Below are 27,379 nucleotides of genomic sequence, written 5' to 3'. Positions count from 1 at the left end.
GTTTTTTTCTTGTAAATTTGTTTGAGTTCTTTGTAGGTTCTGGATATTAGCCCTTTGTCAGATGAGTAGATTGCAAAAATTTTCTCCCATTCTGTAGGTTGTCTGTTCACTCTGATGGTAGTTTCTTTGGCTGTGCAGAAGCTCTTTAGTTTAATTAGATCCCATTTGTCAATTTTGGCTTTTGTTGCTGTTGCTGTTGCTTTTGGTGTTTTAGACATGAAGTTCTTGCCCATGCCTATGTCCTGAATGGTATTACCTAGGTTTTCTTCTAGGGTTTTTATGGTTTTAGGTGTAACATTTAAGTCTCTAATCCATCTTGAATTAATTTTCATATAAGGAGTAAGGAAAGGATCCAGTTTCAGCTTTCCACTTATGGTTAGCCAATTTTCCCCGCACCATTTATTAAAAAGGGAATCCTTTCCCCATTTCTTTTTTTTCTCAGGTTTGTCAAAGATCAGATGGCTGTAGATGTGTGGTATTATTTCTGAGGACTCTGTTCTGTTCCATTGGTCTATATCTCTGTTTTGGTACCAGTACCATGCTGTTTTGGTTACTGTGGCCTTGTAGTATAGGTAGCGTGATGCGTCCAGCTTTGTTCTTTTGACTTAGGATTGTCTTGGCAATGCGGGCTCTTTTTTGGTTCCATATGAACTTTAAAGCAGTTTTTTTCCAATTCTGTGAAGAAACTCTTTGGTAGCTTGATGGGGATGGCATTGAATCTATAAATTACCTTGGGCAGTATGGCCATTTTCACGATATTAATTCTTCCTATCCATGAGCATGGTGCGTTCTTCCATTTGTTTGTGTCCTCTTTTATTTCACTGAGCAGTGGTTTGTAGTTCTCCTTGAAGAGGTCCTTTACATCCCTTATAAGTTGGATTCCTAGGTACTTTATTCTCTTTGAAGCAATTGTGAATGGAATTTCATTCATGATTTCGCTCTCTGTCTGTTACTGGTGGATAAGAATGCTTGTGATTTTTGCACATTAATTTTGTATCCTGGGACTTTGCTGAAGTTGCTTATCAGCTTAAGGAGATTTTGGGCTGAGATGACAGGGTTTTCTAAATATACAATCATGTCATCTACAAACAGGGACAATTTGACTTCTTCTTTTCCTAACTGAATACCCTTGATTTCTTTCCCTTGCCTGATTGCCCTAGCCAGAACTTCCAACACTATGTTGAATAGGAGTGGTGAGAGAGGGCATCCCTGTCTTGTGCCAGTTTTCAAAGAGAATGCTTCGAGTTTTTGCCCATTCAGTATGATATTGGCCATGGGTTTGTCATAAATAGCTCTTATTATTTTGAGATATGTTCCAATACCGAATTTATGGAGAGTTTTTAGCATGAAGGGCTGTTGAATTTTGTCAAAGGCCTTTTCTGCATCTATTGAGGTAATCATGTGTTTTTTGTATTTGGTTCTGTTTATATGCTGGATTACATTTATTGATTTGCGTATGTTGAACCAGCCTTGCATCCCAGGGATGAAGCCCACTTGATCATGGTGGATAAGCTTTTTGATGTGCTGCTGGATCCGGTTTGCCAGTATTTTATTGAGGATTTTTGCATCGATGTTCATCAGGGATATTCATCTAAAATTCCCTTTTTTTGTTGTGTCTCTGCCAGGCTTTGGTATCAGGATGATGCTGACCTCATAAAATGAGTTAGGGAGGATTCCCTCTTTTTCTATTGATTGGAATAGTTTCATAAGAAATGGTACCAACTCCTCCTTGTACCTTTGGTAGAATTCAGCTGTGAATCCATCTGGTCCTGGACTTTTTTTGGTTGGTAGGCTATTAATTATTGCCTCAATTTCAGAGCCTGCTATTGGTCTATTCAGGGATTCAGCTTCTTACTGGTTTAGTCTTGGGAGAGTGTAAGTGTCCAGGAAATTATCCATTTCTTCTAGATTTTCTAGTTTATTTGCATAGAGGTGTTTATAGTATTCTCTGATGGTAGTTTGTATTTCTGTGGGGTTGGTGGTGAGATCCCCTTTATCATTTTTTATTGCGTCTATTTCATTCTTCTCTCTTTTCTTCTTTATTAGTCTTGCTAGTGGTCTATCAATTTTGTTGATCTTTTCAAAAAACCAACTCCTGGATTCACTGATTTTTTGGAGGGTTTTTTGGGTCTCTATCTCCTTCAGTTCTGCTCTGATCTTAGTTATTTCTTGCCTTCTGCTAGCTTTTGAATATGTTTGCTCTTGCCTCTCTAGTTCTTTTAATTGTGATGTTAGAGTGTCATTTTTAGATCTTTCCAGCTTTCTCTTGTGGGCATTTAGTGCTATAAATTTCCCTCTACACACTGCTTTAAATGTGTCCCAGAGATTCTGGTGTGTTGTATCTTTCTTCTCATTGGTTTCAAAGAACATCTTTATTTCTGCCTTCATTTCGTTATGTACCCAGTAGTCATTCAGGAGCAGGTTGTTCAGTTTCCATGTAGTTGAGCGGTTTTGATTGAGTTTCTTAGTCCTGAGTTCTAGTTTGATTGCACTGTGGTCTGAGAGACAGTTTGTTATAATTTCTGTTCTTGTACATTTGCTGAGGAGTGCTTTATTTCCAATTATGTGGTCAATTTTGGAATAAGTGCGATGTGGTGCTGAGAAGAATGTATATTGTGTTGATTTGGAGTGGAGAGTTCTGTAGATGTCTATTAGGTCCGCTTGGTGCAGAGTTGAGTTCAATTCCTGGATATCCTTGTTAACTTTCTGTCTCATTGATCTTTCTAATGTTGACAGTGGAGTGTTGAAGTCTCCCATTATTATTGTATGGGAGTCTAAGTCTCTTTGTAAGTCTCTAAGGAATTGCTTTATGAATCTGGATGCTCCTGTATTGGGTGCATATATATTTAGCATAGTTAACTCTTCCTGATGAATTGATCCCTTTACCATTACATAATGGCCTTCTTTTTCTCTTTGATCTTTGATGGTTTAAAGTCTGTTTTATCAGAGACTAGGATTGCAACCCCTGCTTTTCTTTGCTCTCCATTTGCTTGGTAGATCTTCCTCCATCCCTTTATTTTGAGCCTATGTGTGTCTCTGCATGTGAGATGGGTCTCCTGAATACAGCAGACTGATGGGTCTTGACTCTTTATCCAATTTTCTAGTCTGTGTGTTTTAATTGGGCCATTTACTCCAATTACATTTAAGGTTAATATTATTATGTGTGAACTTGATCCTGTCATTGTGATATTAGCTGCTTATTTTGCTCGTTGGTTGATGCGGTTTCTTCCTAGCATTGATGATCTTTACATTTTGGCATGTTTTTGCAATGGCTGGTACCAGCTGTTCCTTTCCATGTTTAGTGCTTCCTTCAGGGTCTCTTGTAGGGTAGGCCTGGTGGTGACAAAATCTCTAAGCATTTGCTTGTATATAAAGGATTTTATTTCTCCTTCACTGATGAAACTTAATTTGGCTGGATGTGAAATTTTGGGTTGAAAATTCTTTTCTTTAAGAAAGTTGAATATTGGCCCCCACTCTCTTCTGGCTTGTAGAGTTTCTGCCAAGAGATCTGCTGTTAGTCTGATGGGCTTCCCTTTGTGGGTAACCCAAGCTTTCTCTCTGGCTGCCCTTAACATTTTTTCCTTCATTTCAACTTTGGTGAATCTGACAATTATATGGCTTGGTGTTGCTCTTCTTGAGGAGTATCTTTGTGGCGTTCTCTGTATTTCCTGAATTTGAATGTTGGCCTGCCTTACTCGGTTGGGGAAGTTCTCCTGGATGATATCCTGAAGAGTGTTTTCCAACTTGGTTCCATTTTCCCCTTAACTTTCAGGCACCCCAATCAGACGTAGATTTGGTCTTTTCACATAATCCCATACTTCTTGAAGGCTTTGTTCATTTCTTTTTCCTCTTTTTTCTTTAGACTTCTCTTCTTGCTTCATTTAATTCAATTGATCCTCAATCGCTGATACTCTTTCTTCCAGTTGATTGAGTTGGTTACTGAAGCTTGTGCATTTGTCATGTATTCCTTGTGTCATGGTTTTTATCTCTGTCAGTTCATTTATGGCCTTCTCTGCATTGATTATTCTAGTTATCCATTCTTCCATTCTTTTTTCAAGGTTTTTAGTTTCTTTGCGCTGTGTACGTAATTCCTCCTTTAGCTTTGATAAGTTTGATGGACTGAAACTTTCTTCTCTCATCTCGTCAAAGTCATTCTCCATCCAGCTTTGATCCATTGCTGGCAATGAGCTGTGTTCCTTTGGAGGGGGAGATGTGCTCTTATTTTTTGATTTCCAGCTTTTCTGCCCTGCTTTTTCCCCATCTTTGTGGTTTTATCTGCCTTTGGTCTTTGATGATGGTGATGTACTGATGGGGTTTTGGTGTGGGTGTCCTTCCTGTTTGTTAATTTTCCTTCTAACAGTCAGGACCCTTAGCTGTAGGTCTGTTGGAGATTGCTTGAGGTCCTCTCCAGACCCTGTTTGCTGGGTATCAGCAGCAGAGGCTGCAGAAGATAGAATATTGCTGAACAGTGAGTGTTGCTGTCTGATTCTTGCTTTGGAAGCTTCGTCTCAGGGGTGTACCCCACCATGTGAGGTGTGGGGTGTCGGTCTGCGCCTAGGGGGGATGTCTCCCAGTTAGGGTACTCAGCGTTCAGGAACCCACTGGAGCAGGCAGTCTGTCCGTTCTCAGATCTCAGACTCTATGTTGGGAGATCCACTGCTCTCCTCAAAGCTGTCAGACAGGGTCGTTTGCATCTGCAGAGGTTTCTGCTGCTTTTTGTTTAGCTGTGCCCTGTTCCCAGAGTTGGAGTCTACAGAAAGACAGGCATGCCTCCTTGAGCTGCTGTGGGCTCCACCCAGTTCGAGCTTCCCAGTAGCTTTGTTTACCTACTTAAGCCTCAGCAATGGCGGCACCCCCCCCACCAGCCTCGCTGCTGTCTTGCAGTTAGATTGCAGACTGCTGTGCTAGCAATGAGGGAGGCTCCATGGGCATGAGACCCTTCTGGCCAGGTGTGGGATATAATCTCCTGGTGTGCCGTTTGCTAAGATCCTTGGTAAAGCTCAGTATTAGGGTGGGATTACCTGATTTTCCAGGTGTTGTGTGTCTCAGTTCCCCTGGCTAGGAAAAGGGATTCCTTCTCCCTTGCGCTTCCCAGGTGAGGTGATGCTCTTGCTGGTTGGGCTGCAGCAGCTGACCTGCACCAATTGTCTGGCACTCCCTAGTGAGATGAACCCAGTACCTCAGTTGAACATGCAGAAATCACGGTTCTTCTGTGTTGTTCACACTGGGAGCTGGAGACTGGAGCTGTTCCTATTCAGCCATCTTGCTCCACCTCCAAAGTATACTTTAATATCTGATTTTGGCAATGCAGTTATGTCACTTTTCAGCACAGAGTCTATTGTTACACGGAAGTTCAAAAATAACAGAATTCTGCCTCAAGTTTAAGGAATTAAAAAAAGTGACCTAGTGGGGAATAGTCTAAAATAATATAATTAAACTGGTGAAAGTCAAACTGGTTTATGAATATAATAACTGGTAATATGATCCACAGATAGACAACAATGATTAAACAGAAATACCCCAAGGACACTATTGAATAGGGGATTGTCATTGCACTGCACACACATGGGGATCAATTTTATGTTTAAATTGAAAGCAAGAAGATACTTTTTTCTCCAGAGCCACTTAATAACCATCCATCTAAAAAGCTGATTTGGCTGGAAGAATGCGGTTGTCATAGAGATTATAATTAGGGGATGACTGGGATAGAGTGGCAAAGTCGTAACATTCCACAAACACCAGAATTTGCAGAACATATTTAAGGAAAGTAGGAATTCCCAAAGAAATTAGGCATTAGAGATTCAATTTCTCAAGTCTTTACTTCAAGTAATTATGTTAGTAAACACTGAAATATCCATTGGACATCCCATCAGATACCAGATTGAGAAAGGAATGATGCAGGACATGCAGAAGAACTAAGCTTCACTTCATTAAGGATCTTTCTTAGATCCTTTCAGAATCCCCATGAAGTCAATGTCATCATAGATTCATTCTTTTTCTATAAGTGCCTTTCTCTAAAATATAGTACTGCATTCTTCATGCTGTGAGTTGACAATACTAAAATAAGAAATGTATACTGCCTTTGGCCAATTTCAATTGTTTTTGTTCTTTTACTTTTTTGAAGGGATCAAACGTTTCTGTGAGAGTCACAGAATATTTTAAAGGATTTTTCTAAACATAAGATTGACTGAAGTGACTTGCTGATGGTCTCATGCATCTAATTAACAGATCAAGGCAAAAGTGAGAAAATATGAATGTTATTCTGGAAGCTCACAGGTAATGTTAAATGATTATTTTAGTGATTCACTGTGCATAACAAGTTAAAATGTGAGCAAACACTTACATGCTGCATTCCAAAATAAAAACATTTTTAAAGTGATTTTCTATTTTATATTGTAATGGCTAATTACGGTTTTCTACATTATCACCTCTAAGTAGAAAGGGAATTTAGATTTTTCTTGGTATCTAATTTCTAACACTTATGTTATTTGATATAAATAAAATATTCAATTACTCTGAGATGTTTCTCAAAGTACACCAATTATAAATATTAAGTTCCCTTTACTTTTATAGTTATTGTTCTCAAGGCATGTACTAATCTTCAACTCAGCAATGCACGTATATTAACCTGAAAAATACTTATATCTAGAGCTTCAATGTTGTGGAGTTTTTGGAGTTCACATCATTAAACCTTTTTTTTTTTTTTTTTTTTACCTTAAATATACACAATAAAATTTGTTTTTTAATAAAAAGTTTCTGGAGATTGATTGCCCAACAATGTGAATGTACTTAACATTACTGAATGATACACTTAAAGATAGTTAAGATGGTAATATTATACATATTTATGGTGAACATGTGATATTACAGAGTACATGCATACTCCTATAATGATCAAATCAGGATAAGTGAGATACCCATCACCTCAAACGTTTATCATTTCTTTGCATGTCACTAGACTTCGATATAATAGGACCTATGTGATAAGGTAACAACAAAATGACAAGACTTTTAGAAACTTCTTCGTAGGCAGAACTTAAAGAAATTTAGAAGAAAAAAACAAACAACCCCATCAAAAAGTGGGTGAAGGATATGAACAGGCACTTCTCAAAAGAAGACACTTATGCAGCCAACAAACATATGAAAAAAAGCTCATCATCACTGGTCATTAGAGAAATGCAAATCAAAACCACAGTGAGATACTATCTCACACCAGTTAGAATGGCAATCATTAAAAAGCCAGGAAACAACAGATGCTGGAGAGGATGTGGAGAAATAGGAACACTTTTACACTGTTGTTGGGAGCATACATTAGTTCAACCACTGTGGAAGACAATGTGGTGATTCCTCAAGGATCTAGAACTAGAAATACCATTTGACCCAGCCATCCCATTACTGGGTATATACCCAAAGGATTATAAATCATTCTACTATAAAGACACAAGCACACATATGTTTATTGTGGCACTATTCACAATAGCAAAGACTTGGAACCAACCCATATGCCCATCAATGATAGACAGGATGAAGAAAATGTGGCACATATACACCATAAAATGGATGAAGCTGGAAACAATCATTCTCAGCAAACTAACACAAGAACAGAAAACGAAACTCCACATGTTCTCACTCATAAGTGAGAGTTGAGCAATAAGAACACATGGACACAGGGAGGGGAATATCACACACTGGGGCCTCTCAGGGGATGGGGGTAAGGGGAGGGATAGCATTAGGAGAAATACCTAATGTAGATGACGGGTTGATGGGTGCAGCAAATCACCATGGTACGCGTATACCTATGTCACAAACCTGCACGTTCTGCACCTGTATCCCAGAACTTAAAGTATAATTAAAAAAACGAAAGGGGCACAGTTGTCTGCCGCATATATATACATATATATATACACACACACACACACATATATATACACACACACACATATATATACACACACACACATATATATAAAATACGCGGACATATATGGATATATATATGCGCAGAGATATTGAAGAGATTTCAGTAAATATGTCACCATGATGCCTTTATGGTTTATAAATGACAGATGGTTTTTATTAGTGTTGTTTACTGAACCATATAATAAAACTGGAGCAGCGCCATTCCAATAGCAAGAGTTATTAATATTTCAGCAAGGTTGGAGGATAACTGTCATGTATCACGCTCCTAGCAATTTAACTCATCCTTTCTTGGTCACTTCTATCAAGTAAGTAAGAGATCATCATCCAGTGTTTGCAAGTATGTGGTATCTGTGTTTCAGGCTGCCCCTCTGTAAACTTCTTTCATTCCATTATAAAAAGACAACTGTATTAAAATAAAACAGTAAGAGTGAAAATTGCTTAATACTGCCTATATTAAGATTAAATATATTCTGGTCAAAGATGGCACTGTTCACCACCTTTTGGCAACACAATTATTACCACTGCATTTTTTACTTTTTTGGCTTAGAAAATAAAAGTGACACAGTTTCCCAAGAGTATGCACATTTTTCTTTTTTTTTTTTTTTCTGGTGTGTGTGTGTGTGTGTGTGCGCACGTGCCAATCTGAATTCAAGGGAGAAGAAACATTTGCGTTTTCATCAGTTACTAGTTTCCATCTTCTCTGACGCTTAATAACATTTTGAGCACATTGCAAATCTTGCCAGTTTGGTTGTTAAAAGTCTGTTTAAATCTCAAACTGATTCAAATCTTATTTCCTCCTTACTCCCTTTCTGTGCAGACTTGTTGGGGATTGTTGGGTGTGTTCAATGTACAGGCTGTTGATAAGCTCTGGGGGACCTTTCTGGCACCGGTTTTTGCCTACCCTTTGTAAGATGTGGGCCCCATCAGGCTTCCTGTCACCATCTTTGGGACTTAAGTTGCCAACTTCTGGACAATGAGGCAATGCCATTGAACCTCCTGTTACATATAAATGATATATGTATAGTGTGGTGCTTCATAGAGTTTGATTTAGAATATACTTCTGTAAACCTTCACTTCCATTCCACTATAATACATGTGTATTTTCCATCCACACTCCCAAAGATAGCAAATATATAACTATAAAGATTGAATTACCATGGCTGTTACATCTGGATGTTTCTACAAGCCTGCCATTTTGATCGTAGCATGCCATTGCTTGGTAACGATATCCTTGTCCGCATTCCTTGATGTCTCCTTGTACTTTCATCCCCAGCAACACTTCCACTTTTCCCTCTGGTAAAATACAGTCTGACCAGTTCCCCACAGGCTGTGCATTATATTTGTCACAAGGACAATATTGAGTCTCAATCAGGGGATACAAATGGGAATTTTTACATTTTTCCTTCTTTTTACTTTTTCCTGTGGAAGAGAAACAACCAAGCCAATTTAAGCTGGAAAATACCATCATTAATTTCACACATCCCTACATTTCCTACTTTCCTAATTTCCTTTTCTCCATTTTAAACCATGTTTAACACTAGCCTATAAATCAATCATATTTTCTCACTCCACAGTGTTTTCTATATAGGCTTTCGTTAGTATTGGGGACTTTGCATAGTAAAATTTGTATTATCTTTTCAGAACATTCTTTTTCACATACTTTTAAATTATACTGCAGATAATTACATATATTTATCTCTCACCTTCATAAGCTGCGTAATAGTTTTTGACAGTCTTCATTATATAGGTGGTTCATTTTTTAACTTCACTTCTGAATAGTCTACTATCACCAATATTTTTAGATTGCTTTTGCCATTGGCAATATTTCAAATGCACCAAGCTTTAGTTCAGCATGATGGCTCCTGCTCTTGCTCATTATATTCCTGCTTTCAGTCATTACTACAGTTTAAAATACAGTTTTCAGATACAGACTACATTCCCCCTTCTAGGTGAGAAAGGATAATCTGAGGCTTTGACAGTGAGAATGGGTTAATAAAGTCCCCCCAAAAACTTTGCTCCAAACACTTCACAGTCTGTAGGCAGTCCACTAAAAGATCATGTCGACACCAGAAAATAATCTACTGCCTATTATATAGGGAGTCAGAGTTCAATTTTCAAGGCTTCCTTTTCTTCCTACTAGAAGTACATAATGCTTTTATCACTGCCAACTGAATTTAAAATACACATCTGAATCCATTGGTATATTATTTTTCAAATACATTGTCAGAACTCTCTTAGTCTGACTTGTATTGTGTTTCTCTGCTTTGACATGTACTAGCTTTGGCATCCCAATTATTCTTACCAACAAGAGTGCGCTTTCTGGTCCTAACTGCACCACAGTCTCCATTGCATGAAGAAAACTTGGACCAGCTGGTCAATTGACAGTCATCCTGGCAGGGGATCTGGCAGGCTTGGGTAAGGGCTGGCACAGGGCCTGCATACTGTAGGCACTCATGGATTTCAGCCTGTCCTCCATCTTGCTTGCGACAAGTAATGGCTAAAAGAAAAGCATAAAGCTGTTAAATTCAAATGTCTAACTACTCTATAACTTAGAAGCTAACCTAACATTTGGTTAAGCAGTCAGAGAAAGCCTCTAGTAATTCCTTACTTACAGTAGAAATCTTATAGGAGTGTTTCTAATAGTCACAGTAGCCATTAAATTTGTTTTGTATTTTTTTTAATAACACATAACCCTGAGTGATTTTTGTGGCACAGAAAAGTGGACACAGATGCACACTTAGCATTTAGCAGTTTTACTTATATGTATTCAGGGTTTCAACTGAGGTCACATTTAGGGTACATTTAGAAATAAACTTGTAAGAATGTAAGACAAATCATACATGGATTCTGATAATAGTTTATGTTGAGCATAGGATGTTTGGAGAGGGACTAGAAGGCACTAGGTATATCTAATATTGTTTTGTATCATTGGACACACTAGAATTCCTATATAGATGTGCTTTAGTGGCAGCAAACTGGTTGGTAGGTTGGGGTTTGGGGTCAGGAGGTGTGTTTATAGAACTTATCTTGAAACTGCATTGGCATGGAAAGTATGTTCATTGTATTACATTGCAAGTTTATTAGGAAGGGTTGGAATGATTAATGGATAGGCAATGTCAAAGTCTTCCATCTCCTCTTTCTACAAGTTCTTCACATGCACAAACATCAACCTTGCACTTAAAAATGTTTAATAATCTTCATTTATTATGTTAAAATTTGTATTTCTATAATTACATATAAATTTTAAAAAATCAGTTTAAATTCATACAAATTATTTCTCCTATGATATTGTTCTACTGACAAAATAAGAAATAATATTTTTACTTATTGAACATATATATACACACATATATATATATGATTGCTTTGTGGTAACAAGTCTTAAAGTAAAAGAGCAAGTATATTTAAAGTCCACTTTCTCCCTATGCCATTTCCTTCCCATTGGTTTTAAAAACAACTCACTTATTGAGGAGGCAGATGAAACATTTAAACCTTGGTCCTAAAGTTGTCTTTATTGAATTATCTTAAATGGCCCCATTCAGATTGATTTACATGGCTTTTTCAGGTTTATAGTATAGGCTGAAACTGCTGCTGATCTCTGCCCTGTTCAGGATTCCATCACCATGAAATCAAGGTGAAGGAGGCTGACATTTTTGACCTTAAATTACAGTGAGGGCATAGAGGGCCTCTGGTTAGACAACACTGTCTGGATCTATGTACTAAAACCTAATGCCTAGGAGTGCAGGGCTTTGTAATAGAGTGTGTAAACGGACATAACTAGCAATTTTAGCAAGGCAAGATTTTCTCTGTGTAGTTGAACACAACTTAATGCAACTGCTTCAGGCCTAACATAAAAGGCTCTTAAAAATTGTTCAAATGTGGATGCACTTCCCTATTTCTTAGCTTTAGATATGCTTTTCATTTAGTACACATGACTTTGGAAAGGCCAATTTGTAAGAAAAGAACAGGGGCCCCTAAATTTTTAAAAACATGAAAATCCTGGTAGGGTGAACAATGTTGGCCTTGATGAAGGTTAGATGACAGAAAAAAATAAAAAACATTAAGTGTCTCAAAGAGAATCTACCCCATTGAGGGAGGACATATTTGGTGCTATATGTTTATCATAGCAGTCTAAAATAGTGGTTCTCATGTCTGGCTGTGGATTATAATCCCCTGGATAACTTTTGGAAAATACCTAAGCCCTTGCTAAACTCTAATGCTCTGATTTCCCTGGTTGAGGTTAGGGTCCTGGGAATTAGGATACTTTTTGAGCTTTCTGATGATTTAATTATCCAAGCTATATGAAAACTACTGCTCTAGTAAGTAACGTATTTTCACCTGCATCAGAAACACCTAGAATGCTATTAAACGTGAAGATCTCTGGACCCAAAAAGAGTTTCATAATGTGGACCAATCCAAATAATGAAATATCTGTGATGAGGTCAAGGATTATGCATTTTTTTTCAAGATGCTCAGGTGATCCTTATGCAGATTCAAGTCTGAGAGCCACTAGCTTGAGTATTCAAGGTACAGGAAGGGTTCTGGCAAACACATATGGCTGAGACAGAAAATCCTTTGGTACCTAATCACTCAGGTACCAAGCTTTCAGAAACAATGGCTGAACATTTTATGAACTAAAAGAGTTCTAAACTTGGAGTTCAAAGGAAGGGCATGATAGAAATTTGTACAGGAAATAGATAAAAAAGAACATCCATTTAGTTTAGAAGAACATCATCTGTAACACGGGGTAGGAGAAATCCTCAAGATGCAGGATATAAATGAGCTGATGTGATTTTGAAGTTGTTTCTATACCTGCCATTTGGAAGCAGGATTGACCCTTTTGAATACTTTAAACTCAGTTAAATGCCAATGGTTCATGGACAAAGTTTCCCCAAAGATACCCAAAAGAAATAATTGATAAAGAGAAAGATATTAAACATTTTACTAATCAGGACATGCAGGAGCCTCAAGAATGATATATTTGGAAAATAAGACACCTGATCATATGAGATTCGTAAGCTGTGAAGAGGGTTTCACTGTTTGCAACTAAAAGAAAATTAAAAATTACCAAACTAAATTTGGGTTCTTTGAAATGAGACTACTTTTACCTACTCATTCCATTTAGCTCTTTGAAACAGACTTCAATATAAACCTTTTGAGAAATTAGATGAAACTGACTTAGGTTTTCTCTTAAGGGTCTTTCTTACAAATTTCGTTTCAGAATTGCTCCAACCATTATCTTGTTATGTGACATCAAAACCAAAACGAAATAACACTACTACCTAAACAATTCCAGAAACAATTTATTTTGTGCAGCTATTATTCACATAAACTGGAATCCCTTTTCCCCATATATCTGCACTACATAAAATCTCAAGTACTGCAGCTAGTTGAAAAGAAAAAAAAATGTGTAAAATTCCCATAGCTATTCTCAGAAACCCACTCTGCACTTTATACCCCTTATCTGAGATTTTAGACCATGTACTTTTGGAATAAATTACTCGTACAATGTTATCCAAACAAGTAGCAACAGCACTTGCAATACAATACATTGAAAACTTATCCTACATCTCAACTTGTTTGTATTCCGACTTAGAGGAAACACAACAATTCAAACACAGAAATGCAATCTGAAATGAACTTCCTGATATTAGGGTGAGGAAAATATAAATGTTTGGAAAGGAAACCATCTGGTCTCTCAACTTTATAAATCTTAAAAATCATTTCTAAAACACTGAAAACAGGGTGATTTGAACAGTAGAAAAGATGGATCATACTAAGAGCATAGTTTCTTAGCACACCAGAAAACTACGTATACCCAGACAATCTGTATCTGTATTTACAGGTGAAGCATGTATATGTCATATCTAATGATTACACAAGCTCTCCTTTGAGCTGAAGACTTGTTAGCAAGATGGGACAAAAATCATGTTACCCTACAGATAATTCACCATGAAAGCTTCTCAGTGAGATCAGCAAAAATCAAAATGATTATTTTAAAGTAAAATTCCATATTTAACTCTGTTGATTATAGCCATTTACTTCATTTATTTATTGTATTTATATAAAGCACAGCAATTTTTATTTAAGTGATATAGGACAGGCTGCTCCTGGCAGACTGAAAGCACGGGAAGAATCAATATGACGGATTTATGGGTTACATATGAATCAAGTTAAGTAAGTTTAGACCATCAATATTGGGAAAATGCTGTAAAGATAAATAAGAGAAGTTTCTTCAACAAATAAATGCTATGAAAAAGGGAGCTAGAACTGTTGTTAGATTACAAGTGACCTAAGAAATACATGAAACAAATGCAATGTGGAGACCTTTTGGAACCTCAGTTTAAACAAACTATGCATAAACATTTTTGAGACAACGGAGAAAACTTATTATATAAAAATATTAGTTTGAAAGAATTGCTAATTTTGTTTTATGTAATAATAATGCTGTTGTTGTGTTTAAAATGCTCAAGTATTTATGGATGATATATATCTTACTTGGAAGTTGCTTTAAAATACTCCAGCAAAATTCTTTTTAAGTGTGTGGACAGAAGACCAAGAATAGCAACATGTTAAAAACTGCCGAAACTGAGTAAATGATGACTACATTGCTAGTACTCATTATATTAGTCCCTCTACTTTTGTGTATCTTTGAAACTTCCCTCAAATTTAAATTAAAAAGATTAGTAAGTTGAATAAGTTAATTGTAGAATGTTTTCATGTAAATTGAGTTTCAAGCTATGTTTTAAAGAGAAAAATAATAAAGGTTCATGGACTGAAAAGAAATAGATAACACTGGCTGAGCTAAGAGGACGTGGATATCTGTGTTATGCATACATGAATGCGTCAATGGAAGGCTACTGATGCAGCTCTGAAGCACATCAAATGGAATTCTGAATATAATTGCTCATCTTCATTTTTGAAGAGGAATGCAATTTCCTTATTATTCAGGTTTCACAAGAAGAGGGTGTTCTATTGGTCAGTGAATTACCCTTCAGCCCGTAAGGCCATGCACTCATTTTGTTTGAATAATCAGAGTGAAATAAATTGCCTGATCCAAAATGGGCACATAGAAGTTCATTACAGGGAACAGAATAGGATCAATGCCTTAGTGCAGTGAAAGCTGTTAGATTATACGTAGCTACTGCTTCAAAGAGCTCTGTGACCTTGTTTATTAAGCTGAACAATATTAAATTGGTTTATACCACTTCACTAGTGTCTGGGTAGCATTACAGACAGAACATGATCAGCTCATTGAGTAATTAGATGAATGATTTTTTTCCTATGGTTTTATTAAAAAAAAAGGCAAGAGTGAGAATGAATCATGTAGAAATGAAGACAAAAAAGCTTAATGTGAGTGTGAACTAGTTACCAAGAGACCTAATTGTGTTTAGAAATAAGATCAAACCTATAAATAATGCAAGAGGGTTCCAGCTGTTTACTAGGTAGATATAATGATCCTGGTCTTTCTCTGTGTAAAAGAGATTTTCACTGACAAGTTTGTCAAATTATAGTTCCTAATTACAATCTGTGAATGTAGCCCTGGCACAATGGAAAGAAATGTACTTTCATTTTTTATTGATCTTAAATAGTTACCAATGATCCCCAGTCTCACTGATGCTTATAATATACATGAGAATAGTAGGATGAGAACTTACTAGGAAATAATGATCAGTTCCCAGTGGAGTAGCTGAGACTGAGGTTGGCTAAGATCCCCAGTTAGGATCTGGGAAGGGTTAACTAACTGCATCACAACACATGGAGCATCCAAGAAAAATCACAGACCCAGCACGGTGCCAAGCTTATTTTATGAGCTACTATTTAAAAAATGGCAAATGTTAATAAGCATTTTATGACAGATCTCCCAGAGAGATATAAAACGAAACCCAAAACCCCAAATTAATGAGGATGCTAATATCCGTAGGAAGTTAGAGATAAACATTTTAAAATATAAATAATTCTAGAAGTTTTAAATAATAGTATACATAACTGAAGAGTATAAAACCTGGGTAATAACTAATAAATACATCAGTCAAAAAAGAGGTTAAAAATTATGTCTGTATAAAATTTCCTTAAAGCAAGCTCCTCTCTTTCCTACCTAGTTCTTTTTCTACTTCTTTTTCTTTCTATTACAGAACTCTCTTTTGACAATTGACAGATAAATGTGCCCTGCTAGGATAAACTGGCCCAGATATTATGAGTCTAACCTCAATAATGCCTCTAAAATGTAATCTTAAAGAAAAGAACAAAGTGGGTCAGAGTTTTCAGCAAAGGGAGATGCAAAGCCCATCAATATAGATTAAACCATGAAACTTAAGCATATTTGTTCACAAAAAATAAGAGCATAAAATGTAGTTAAATTATCATATTGCACATTCCACATTTAGATTTAATAGGGGAGAATTAGAACTTTTTCTTTTATCTTTTTTTTTTTTTTAAAGATTTTCCTTTTATAATGTTTTTTAACCAATAAGTGACACAGGGTGAGGACTCCTAAGGCCAGGAGGGCCTCTCCTATGCAAGGTATATTATTGAAGTATTTTCCTTTTTTTGTGGTCTAGATTTGAGAATGCATCCAAATTATGTTGGCTTTCATCTAAAGAGACTGATGTCAGGCTGGGCGCGGTGGCTCACGCCTGTAATCCCAGCATATTGGGAGACCGAGGTGGCGGATCATGAGGTCAGGAGATCGAGACCATCCTGGCTAACACGGTGAAACCCCGACTCTACTAAAAATACAAAAAATTAGCCGGGTGTGGTGGCAGGCGCCTGTAGTCCCAGCTACTCTGGAGGCTGAGGCAGGAGAATGGAGTGAACCCAGGAGGCAGAGCTTGCAGTGAGACTAGATCATGCCACTGCACTCCAGCCTGGGCAAAAAAGCAAGACTCTGTCTCAAAAAAAAAAAAAAAAGGAGAGTGATATCAGATCTTAGTGACCAGTGACATTTCAACAGGTGTTCCTTGGCAGGCAAGAAACAGAGGGGCTGCTAGATTAGGCTAGTCAGGGTAGACCCTGGAAAATATTAACCCTAGTTCCATCTAATCTACAGCAAGTACACTTGGCATGATGATCAACATGGAGATTGAGCAAGAGCAAATCTGCAGTCATTTATATGATATGTCTACCTTGAATCTTTGCAACTTTTAAAAATTCTACTCTTGGTAGAAACATGTCACAAAGTAATAAACACTGGAATGATACACATTTAAGAAGTAGTTACTGACATTGTTTCTTAGGGCAGTTGTAAAGAAAAGAACAAAGCATCCAAAATTGACATTATGGTCATATATTTTATTTCTTTCTTTTTTTTTTTTTTTTGAGATGGAGTCTTGCTCTGTCGCCCAGGCTGGAGTGCAGTGGTGCGATCTCGGCTCACTGCAAGCTCCGCCCCTCTGGGTTCACGCCATTCTCCTGCCTCAGCCTCCCGAGTAGCTGGGACTACAGGTGCCCGCCACCTCGCCCGGCTAATTTTCTTGTATTTTTAGTAGAGACGGGGTTTCACCGTGTTAGCCAGGATGGTCTTGATCTCCTGACCTCGTGATCCGCCCGTCTCGGCCTCCCAAAGTGCTGGGATTACAGGCTTGAGCCACCGCGCCCGGCCCCATATATTTTATTTCTAATGCAAATTTAATGGCAATTCTATCTATAGTTATTATGGCTAGGTTTCAATTATATAGCCACTGACCAATAATTTAGCCTTCTAAATATCATCTGAACTGTATAAATATGAACAGAGAGAAAAGACAGTGGAGGTTATAGTTCTATTAAAATTTATACACTAGTGACTTGAATAGCATGAAGAAAATATAAGCTGTCTATTCACTTAAAAGTTAAAATGAAATATGGCCATATTTCATGTTATTCGCATTTCTCTTTTATTGACAATTTTATAGGGAAGATGCCTATTTCTAAGATCCCTTAAAATTTCCATATGAGATTTAAGAATGATTCAAGTTTTAAAGTTGCCAAATCCTGTCAATGTCTTCTTTAAAAATTTCTTTTTCCTCTCTTTTTAGTTCTTATGCCATTATACAAAATTTCCTGGAATATAACATTCTCAATACCCAAAGCCTTGTAAAAATCCTTCGCTACTTCTCATTTTTTAATGAAAACAAACAAACAAACAAAAACTATCCTTGCCCCTTTCTTCTAACTCACTCACAGAACCCTAGGCAGACTGGTCAATGAGCGGTTCTTAAACATAAAGATTTTACTTCTTGCCTTTTTGCTTGAGTCATCCTATATTTAAATGCTGTTTCTCTTTCACTATGCCCTATCAGTGGTTATATCTTTTTTTTTCAATTCTTCAGTGATTATTGTGTATATACACTACTAATGTATTATTATGACTTGTAACTCAAGTCATGTATACCTATAGTATATTTTCTACCATACTAAGTTAACTGAATCTATTTGTTATACATTTTTAGTATCTCAAGAGGCTGGGCCTAGTACCGTGAAGGCAATGTGAAATATGTAGCATGCATTCAATAAATATTTATTTTATGAGAGAATGTATTATGTTGAATTATATTCAAAAAGTTTGGATTGGTTTTTAGAAATCTGAGTTACCTGTTTTCACAGCTTTCTGAAAGAGCATAATATTAACACACATACAGCTCTCTACACTAAGATGATAGGAATTTTATTTAAAAGTATGGATCCTGCACTACTGCTATATACGGAGTTGTGTCTCCCTCAAATCCACATGTTGAAGTCGTCAACGTGATGGTGGTATTTGAAGATGAGGTCATGAATGTGAAGTTCTTATGATGGGATTAGTGCCTTTCTCAGATGACACCTGAGTGCGCTTTCTCTCTCTCTTACTCCCCTTGCTTTCTCTCTCCGCCTTGTTCCTTCTCTGCCATGTAAAAACACAGAGAGAAGATGGCTATTTGCAAGTCAGGAAATAGGCCTTCGCCAGGAGCCAAATTGGCTGGCACCTTGACTTTCACATGCACCAGAACTGTGAGAAATAAATTTTTGTTTAAGCTACTTGATCTAAAGTGTTTTGTTATAGAAGTCCAAGAAGCCTGATAAAACTATCAATACAACATTTTAAGCATTTGTTTTATAAAAGATTTCTAATGTTTCTACAGAAACACTTGATAAACTTAAAGAAAATATTCATTATGTAGCAGAGTAGCTAATCCAATTTAGAGAAGATTGGGCAAAAATTACTGGTGATTCTGGGAATAATTGATATAAAATTCTGCTTCACCATTATGTCACTTTTCGTTTCAAATGTAAAGGAATTGGGTCATAAATAAAAAATTCCTATATGCTTTTCAAACTTTCAAGAATATATAAATTTTCTTTTAAAGCACTTTGTACTCTAATATAATAGACCAGAAAAACTTTTCATATAGTTTTGACATAAACAAAATATAGATTTTTATCAAGACTGCATTTACTTGATTAGAAGAGACTCTATCTATATTCTTATTCCTGTGTCATTTTAACTCATTTCTGAATAAGGATGATTCTCACAAATTTGCTTTAGAGTGAATGTCAGTGCTGAGATTATAAGTAGTCAACAGTTTACAATTTTTAAAGAGACTCTTCCCAAATCTTCTGAAACATGTCATCACAGATAGTTCCTCCAATTGGAAAAAATCCGCTATTAATAGTATTAATAGTAAAAAAGAAAGTCTGTCTATAAAGGCCACTTTATTTTATTGTTAACAGGTGGTTAAAAGTAGGTGTGGGCCTAGGAGGTGTGGCTACTAAGGTGATAAAAAGGAATTTGTGTTGTATTTTTCTATTAATATGGAAGGTTCCAAACATTGGAGAAGAACTGAATCATAATAGGTAATCTTTTAAGTGTTGTGCTGAATGACACATATTATATAAGACACACATTCTGTCTTTTCTATGTGTACTTAGTAAATTAACTCTGAATATCCAACTTTTGGGTATAATTTATCATGTTCTAGACAAAGGAATTTTGAGGCCTGGAATATTTTTCTCTTGTCTTCCACAGCCCATGTATTTTCTGGTTTCACCTTTAGCCCCTTTTTAATTTTATTTTTTACTACTAAAGTTCTTAGAGTCAACATTTTATTCCTAACCTCCCCCAAAAAGAATGCTGCAATTTCATCCTTACAGGCAGATATTTTACTATTGTCCCAGTCTTTAAAATCTGCTACTTTCATAACTATAAAATGTTTCTTTTATTGCTGAATTGAATTTGTATACATCTTCCCAAGTGACAAGATAAATTCCAGGGATTTTCTGATCCTATTGGGTAACGACTATTCAGTATTATTAGAAGTTATGACTACATCATTGGTCACATGGTTTTTGGTTTTAGATCAAGGGTCAGCAATTTTTTCCATAAAAGACTACATGGTACATGCTTTTGGCTTTGTAGGCCATATGGTCTGTCCCAACTACTCAGTTTTGCCTTGTATCATGAAAGCAGCCATAGGCAATATGTAAAAACATGGCTGTGGCTGTGTTCCGATAAAACTAATTACAAAAAACAGGCTGCGGGCTGGATTTGGCTCACAGGCCATATAATTTCCTGGCTCCTGGTATGGACAAATAGATTGATAAGAGCCATGCAGTAAACATTTCTATCTCTAGAATCAGACAATGGTAAAGTTAGCTATCTCATATCTTAATTACATGATATTATTCAAGTGGGAGTACAAGGACACAATAATTTAAAGTTAATAACATTTAAGTTAAATACTTTAAAAGAAATGCTTAAAGAATCTACAAATGCAAACTTTTTAGAGAAAAAATCTATTAATGATAAGGTATAATCGCTTTTACTCATATATATAATACAAGTTGCATTTTAGATATCTTAGCTTTTTTATAACTTCAGCAATTCACTCTATGGAAATGTTACCCAAATTTCCATCTTCCATCCTACGCTATCTCTACAACTACGTTTCTACATTTCAAGTGCATACCTGGTTATTTCCACTTGGCTAATCCTGCCATGGCCTCACATATAAAATGTATAAAATACACTTTCCAAAATTAGCTTTACTTTTAGACGTAAAATTTTCACCAACGAAACTATTCTTACACTAAAAATGTTGGACTTAAATAATCATATGATCAACTTCGACTCTTTTATTTTTACCTTTCTATTGTCTGCTACTAAGTCCCAAAAATATTTCCCTCTATCATATGTCCACAATTTATTTATTTTTGCCTATTTATATTACTGTTGTTTCTACGACTTCAACCTTGCATTGCTACAGCAGCATACTAGCTGGCATTCAGGCCCAAGTGTCTTATCTTTCTAATTTATTCTGTACACGCTGACAGATAAAACACTGCTTTCATCAGGTCCTTGCTCATACCACTTATTGAACAAGGTCTAAAATACTGATCTTGACATTGATAGCCTTCCACAAAATCACCCCAGGCTCCAGATCACATCTTCAGAGCACAATCCACCTACTTTTCTGTGAACACATTTAATGTTTTTGTTTTTCTTACCTCAAACACTTAGCTTATAGAATTGATCTTATTTTGTATTCTTTTATCCTCTCTACTTCTAATATTACGGTACAAGTCAAGTCCCAACCCATACTTTAAGTCTTTCCTCACTCTTCAGCTTCAAATGACTGGCTTTGCAACTGATAAGTTTCAGTTTTTAATTCTTACTTGTTAGGTGGCATTAACAGTGATCTAATTTCCCTAAAAAATAGAAGCTCTCTGGTTTAAAGATCTTCATTCTTTCCTAACATTTATAGCTTTTTCTACAGTCTCCTGAATGCAGTAACAGTGGAATGAGTAATTGAAATGAGAAATTCTGATATGCTAGAGGGGACAGAGAGTAGCTTCTCTATAGTCTTTGTTGATTGTTTCAATGTTTACCATAGAATTATTTTTTGTCATAAAAAATAGCACAAGTCCATGGAAACTTTTCTCTTTCTCTTGATTTACCTTCGTCATTTTATAAATATTTTTTCCTTCTGTTTTAGAGATAAGAGAATGAGATAAAATGCATATGTTATAAGAAATATATTTAATATATATTTGTATTTTCCAATTCAGCATTCTAAAACAGTTATCTGCCAAGCATGTCAAGTTAAGAATGCTCACAATCTCCATATCATCACAAACTGTTACAATCCGCACCTCTTTGTCCTTTCTTTTGAACATGGCCATTATGATACCATGGAACTTTTAATGACAACACCGTACTTACAACATGATAGTACACCTTGACCAAATAGGGCAGTTTTGTTTTTAATGACATGACATTTAATAGTTTTCATTTTTGTAATTCATTTTATTTTGAATTCTTGGTTTGGATGTTTTAGGAATTTGGACACTTGAAAAAAAGGTTTACCTCATAAGAACACAAGAGTTCTACTTTTGCCAAATGGAGTTAGAACATATGTTTTTCTGTCTCCTCCTTCTTCACTCCTTCCTTTTCTCCTTCCTTCCTTTCCTTCCTTCCTTTCTTCCTTTTGCCCTTTTTTTTGCAGACTAAATCCTCAGAGAATCCTATTTATATATTCTCAATGAATTTTATTACATTTCTTTAAGTAAATAGCATTTCAAGTTATATGTAAGTAAAATGTGCATGAACTACAAAGACGTAATAGTAATAATTCAATTTTACCCACATAGTTCTATTTTATTTGGTTCTTTCTTCCTTTGTTAGTACTGGTAAATATATTCCCTCAAAAAATGTTATTGAAGTCTACACTTCACAATGATTTTTTCCTCAAACTATGACATGTATTTTATTTGATTCCATTATACATTTTATAATTTTGTGTTGGAACGCAATAATCGGGTAGATTATAGGGATTCAAAAGTGATGCAAAGCATATTTGTAAGATAATAAGTTATATAATTAATATAGCAAGTAAGTTTATTTTACATCATAAATGTTAGCTATGACTTTCCTCAATGGATGAATTATATTCATTTATTATTTTAATTATCTATGTTTCAAAATGTTCAAATTGCAGCAAGATGACACTTGTAATAATATTAAACATGTATTTCCTATTAAAATTGAGATTACCAAGAAAAAAATAACACAAGTTCATTTTTTAATTTAAGTCTCTGACCACATCAGTAAGGACAAAGATGAAAATAGCAAGAACTTGGCAGGTTAATAATGTGGAGTTCTGAAAACAGCCATGACCATCAAAGGAAGAAAATTTTGTCTTCTTGCAATTAGTAAAAGATACTTCTACACTCTTAATTTTCTCCATTTCATGTTTCTATAGAAATATAAGCTGTATGAAAAATCAGTCTTTCATCTACTAAGGCAATAAAAAGACTGCCTTCATATGGAAGTTAACGGAATTGTTCTAAATATATTTATGAAGATATCACTTGCTATAATTCAACTTTCACTTCCCAGATATCCTGAAAATGGATAAGATTGCTGAGGTACAGCAAGTTGTTTGACAAGTATGCCAAGATCAGGAAGCACTATGTAAGTACAGGCGGAGAAAGAGACACCAGTAACAGGAAATCAAAAATGGAACAATCAGAAAGATAGGAGAAAGTCACACACTGAAGACGCTAAAGACCCTTTTATCACAGAGGGAGTGGGTAAGAAGTATTCAATACAAGGTGGCCACCCAGGATGAAGAATGAACAGTTTTCCGATTTGGAAATGCAAAGGTTGCTGGTAATCATAGAAAAAATAGTTTTTGTGCAGATAGTGTGTCAAAACCCAAAAGGCCCATATGCATAAGTTCACTTGGGTTATGAACAAACAGGAAGAGGGAAGAAATGAACATTTAATGAAGACAACATGTGCCAACTGCTGTAAGACTTTTGTGTTCTTAGCCTTAAAGGGAGGAAATGAGTCATTCAAGGTTGCGCAGCTTATACGTCATCGTTTGGAACTGAGGCTGTTTTCACACTTGTGTTGCATCTACTGTATCTTGTATTTCCTCCAGTGGTGTTTTATAAAAATATGGCTTTCATCTGCTTTACCTAATTTTGTTTCACATTTTGAGCTCTGGGTTTGTTTGTGCATCTACTATGAAAATTCGAATAATCCTAAAACAGCAGTTGGTCCAAACCCCTCTTTTTTTAATCTAAATAAACTGAGGTCCAGAAAACTGAAGGGATGAGTAAGACACATTGTATAAGTAAAAGAACGGAGACTAAAACTTTTGTTTCCTGATTCCCAAACTCATGCTCATTTTCATTATAAACTCTATATAGAACCCCAAATATATGCAAATCTATGCCTGATTCAAGAAGGAGTTAGTAGGGCATGACAAGAAAATCTCATATCACTCAATTTCTTAAAGAAGGATTTGAAATGGAGGAGAATGACTTTCAGTTCTATATACCTAAGTCTCTATAACTGTAAAGGGAGTCACAGTTATGTTTTACCCAAAGTTGATGGTGGGAGATATATAATGAGAATTATGCAAATAAAAAGAAATCCTGAAAACTACTGCAACTAGGAATTTAAGGTTATTTGGAAACTAAGTTTTATGTTTCAGATGAGGACTTCTAAAAGGAAGATTATAAAAATAGGTTTTTTTCTTTTTTTTTTTTTTATAAAATACAAACTTTTTTTTTCTTAAAAAGGCAGTTTTTTTCCACTCTATAGAAAATGAAGTCCCAGATCAAATCAGCAAAAACTGGAATTCTGCTCTATATGTTCAAATTTTTGTATCAACATGAAATACATAACTACACATGGGAGAACAAAATATGTTTTTTATAAATTAAAGTTGCTTGCATATTCAATTATGTATTGTGCTACATTTTAAATATACAGAAGCTGTATGCTTTAAGTCAATATGAGTAAAAATAATCATGTACTCTTTAAAGACTGAATTTGCTATGTCTGGAAGAAACAACAGACTCCCAATCTTGAGTTTATATATTCCCTATAATATCTAGTAAATAACGATGGCAATCTTGAACATTCTCATTACCCATTTCCGCAAGATTCCATGTTATTTAGTGGTGCAGATTGCAGTCAAGTAAATAAGTCTACCATTTAAAAATCAGTACCGAATATGAACAGAATTGTGGATAGCCATGAAAATGACAGAGATGTCATTCTGAGAACTTCTGAAAAAGTTAACTAATTCTATTACATTGTATGTATGCACATATATAATGCATATAGGCAAGGAGGTAAGAATCTTATTGCTCATTAAGGTGGCAAGCAAAATGCTATGGAATACCTTAATCTAAAAACAAACAAACAAACAATAAAGCTTCAGTGTACCATCTATGTCATAACTGAAAGCTTGGCCTGACTTTTTTCAGATATAAATATGAGAAAAATTCAAGAGTTATGCACTAATGCCAAAGAACATCGGGAACAGTGTAAAAAGACAAGTTTCCATGTCCTGATGTTTTGTGGAATGGCTCACAGCAGATTTATATCTGCTTTTCTCTGTTTGCTAAGCATGGTGTCCAAGTGACAAATGCATCAAAACCGTGGTTAAACTAGTGATGCTGGAGAAATGAACTGTGAAATGGCGCCTCCCACCTCTTGCCTGTCGCCCAGGCCCACAGCCTTCCTGTGCTCCAGGGCTGTCTTGTTGCACGCTCCAAGGGACTAATTGGCATCTGCGCCATTTGTGAGTCTTCCACCTACAAGACAAGAACAGAAGCCCAATGGAGAAGAAGCAAAAATACCAGGCAAATCACAGAGACACAGCAGTATGGAACCATGACTTTGACCACTGCAAACAGAAATTTATTTAACAATGCTCAGTTCTATCTAAATTTCATTTAGATCTCCACCTAGGCTTTAGAAGAAGTAACATTAAATATAAAAGTACTTTCTCTGGTAGTGAAGACAAGAACACATCATTGTCAAGTTCTATAGGACTCTATAGGAAACATTTAGAGTTTTTAATGATTAGGACTGCCAACAAATGCACCAGATGGCCCCTGAAGTGATGTATGCCATTTAAATAAAGTATATTTATTTTATTCAAGTTATGAAACTGTATTCAATTCATGAGTCTTTTGTATAGTGCTCTTTTGGGTAGCATTGTAGGAGTATCTCAGCAACTATAACTATAATATGCTTTACAAAAACAAATTCCAAAAATAAGTAAGTTTGAACCAGTAGTTGTCCATGTTCATGGTGTAAGCATACAATTATAGTATTTGTCATCTCAGAACTAAAGACTCATATATTAAGATGGCAAATTTGACAATGTCATCTTAAATATTTATTTTGTGATTACATTTTTCATTAATTGATGCCATAATACCTCATTTGCTGTCGGGACTGCAAATGTATACCACATCAGGTTTCTATTAGATAATTTCTGTCTTAATCATGAGGAGGTAAAATTTCTCTAATAAATTATCAAGATGATATATAGCTTCAATAACTGTAATTTTACTTAAGGTGATCACAAATGAACAGAACATCTAAGCATCATTGAAATACAGATGTCATTTCCTGAGCCAGAATGCAAGCATTTATGAGAACAAACAGGTGCTCTTTGGAGCAGGGGAGAAATGCTTAGGCTATTCTTCTAAGTGAAAAAGAATTGCTTCCTAAAGCATACATGTTTCATAATTACTAATCACTTTTCAGCATTTCTTATATGTTATATCAACATAAGACATTTCCCCAAACTACTGGAGCTAACACCACACCTTGGAAATTTATGCAAGTATTTGCTCCTTATACATCATTTCAGCAGCAGAGCAGCTCTCCTGAAGAGACAAGAATGGCAGCTACAGCCATAAACATCCCAACTCCATTAAGCCTGTGGAAGGAACAGTGTTGGCTTCCTTTCCTTATCCTAGGAAAGAATGTGGAGTTGACGTATTTGTTCAGCTCCTCCCTCATGATACCTTTCTCTAACCCTACCTGTAACTTTGGCACACTTGAGGTGTGTCGCAGGTCTTCTCTTCATAGAGGGGCTCTGTGCAGTCTCGGCCCCCGTTGGCTGGCAGTTGAATGATGACCCGATGCCTAGACTGCTTCCTGATACTGGAGTCCCCTGCAATGAAGCAGTTTTTTAACCTCTGTACTTTACACTGATAAGATAATCTCTAAATACCAGTCTATGTGAAGAAATTACATTACCTCCAGCTACATGTGCTTTGACATCCCTGAGAGGCTTTACCTGGTCTAAACATTTCCAAAGACCATTTATATCGAAAACCCAATCAACTCCTATTTGAAAATAGAGAAAAAGTGAAGAGTGGAGAAAATAGTTCCACAGTCAATTAGACTTCCTAAGGTGCAGTTACAAAGTAATTGCTCTTTTGTATAATTCTTTCCCTTGAGGAATATGACAGACCTAATTAATTTATTTTCCTCTACCTTAAATTTATTTTCATGCTATTTTGCCTAGCCCTGTTTATCACATGGGACTCATACACATGTAATGAATCTTAAATTCAGTGCTATAATGTGAAATTTTATTTGTTATGAATTTGAAATGCATAACTTGTAAATTATTCTGGTCATTTATTATTCATGTTAAACAGTCTAAGATCTTCAATTCAGGTC

At 35.8% G+C, this 27,379-nt stretch overlaps 1 protein-coding gene across 1 annotated transcript in view; it reads right to left on the bottom strand.

The window, feature by feature from the left end:
• The window catches only part of THSD7A (thrombospondin type 1 domain containing 7A), a 496,180-nt gene that overhangs the window by 70,906 nt on the left and 397,895 nt on the right, over positions 1-27,379 (bottom strand). Inside the window, exons 10-13 of the mRNA XM_015134011.3 lie at positions 26,732-26,864; positions 25,385-25,488; positions 10,223-10,417; positions 9,076-9,339 (exon numbers count right to left, since the gene is read on the bottom strand). Of these exons, the coding sequence (XP_014989497.3) occupies positions 9,076-9,339; positions 10,223-10,417; positions 25,385-25,488; positions 26,732-26,864 (696 nt within the window). The remainder of the gene's footprint in view (positions 1-9,075; positions 9,340-10,222; positions 10,418-25,384; positions 25,489-26,731; positions 26,865-27,379) is intronic.

Source organism: Macaca mulatta, chromosome 3 (assembly GCF_049350105.2).
Source record: "Macaca mulatta isolate MMU2019108-1 chromosome 3, T2T-MMU8v2.0, whole genome shotgun sequence".
NCBI lineage: Eukaryota > Metazoa > Chordata > Mammalia > Primates > Cercopithecidae > Macaca > Macaca mulatta.
The sequence above is the reverse complement of the archived record's forward strand: the minus strand, read 5'-3'. Positions and strand labels throughout refer to the sequence as shown.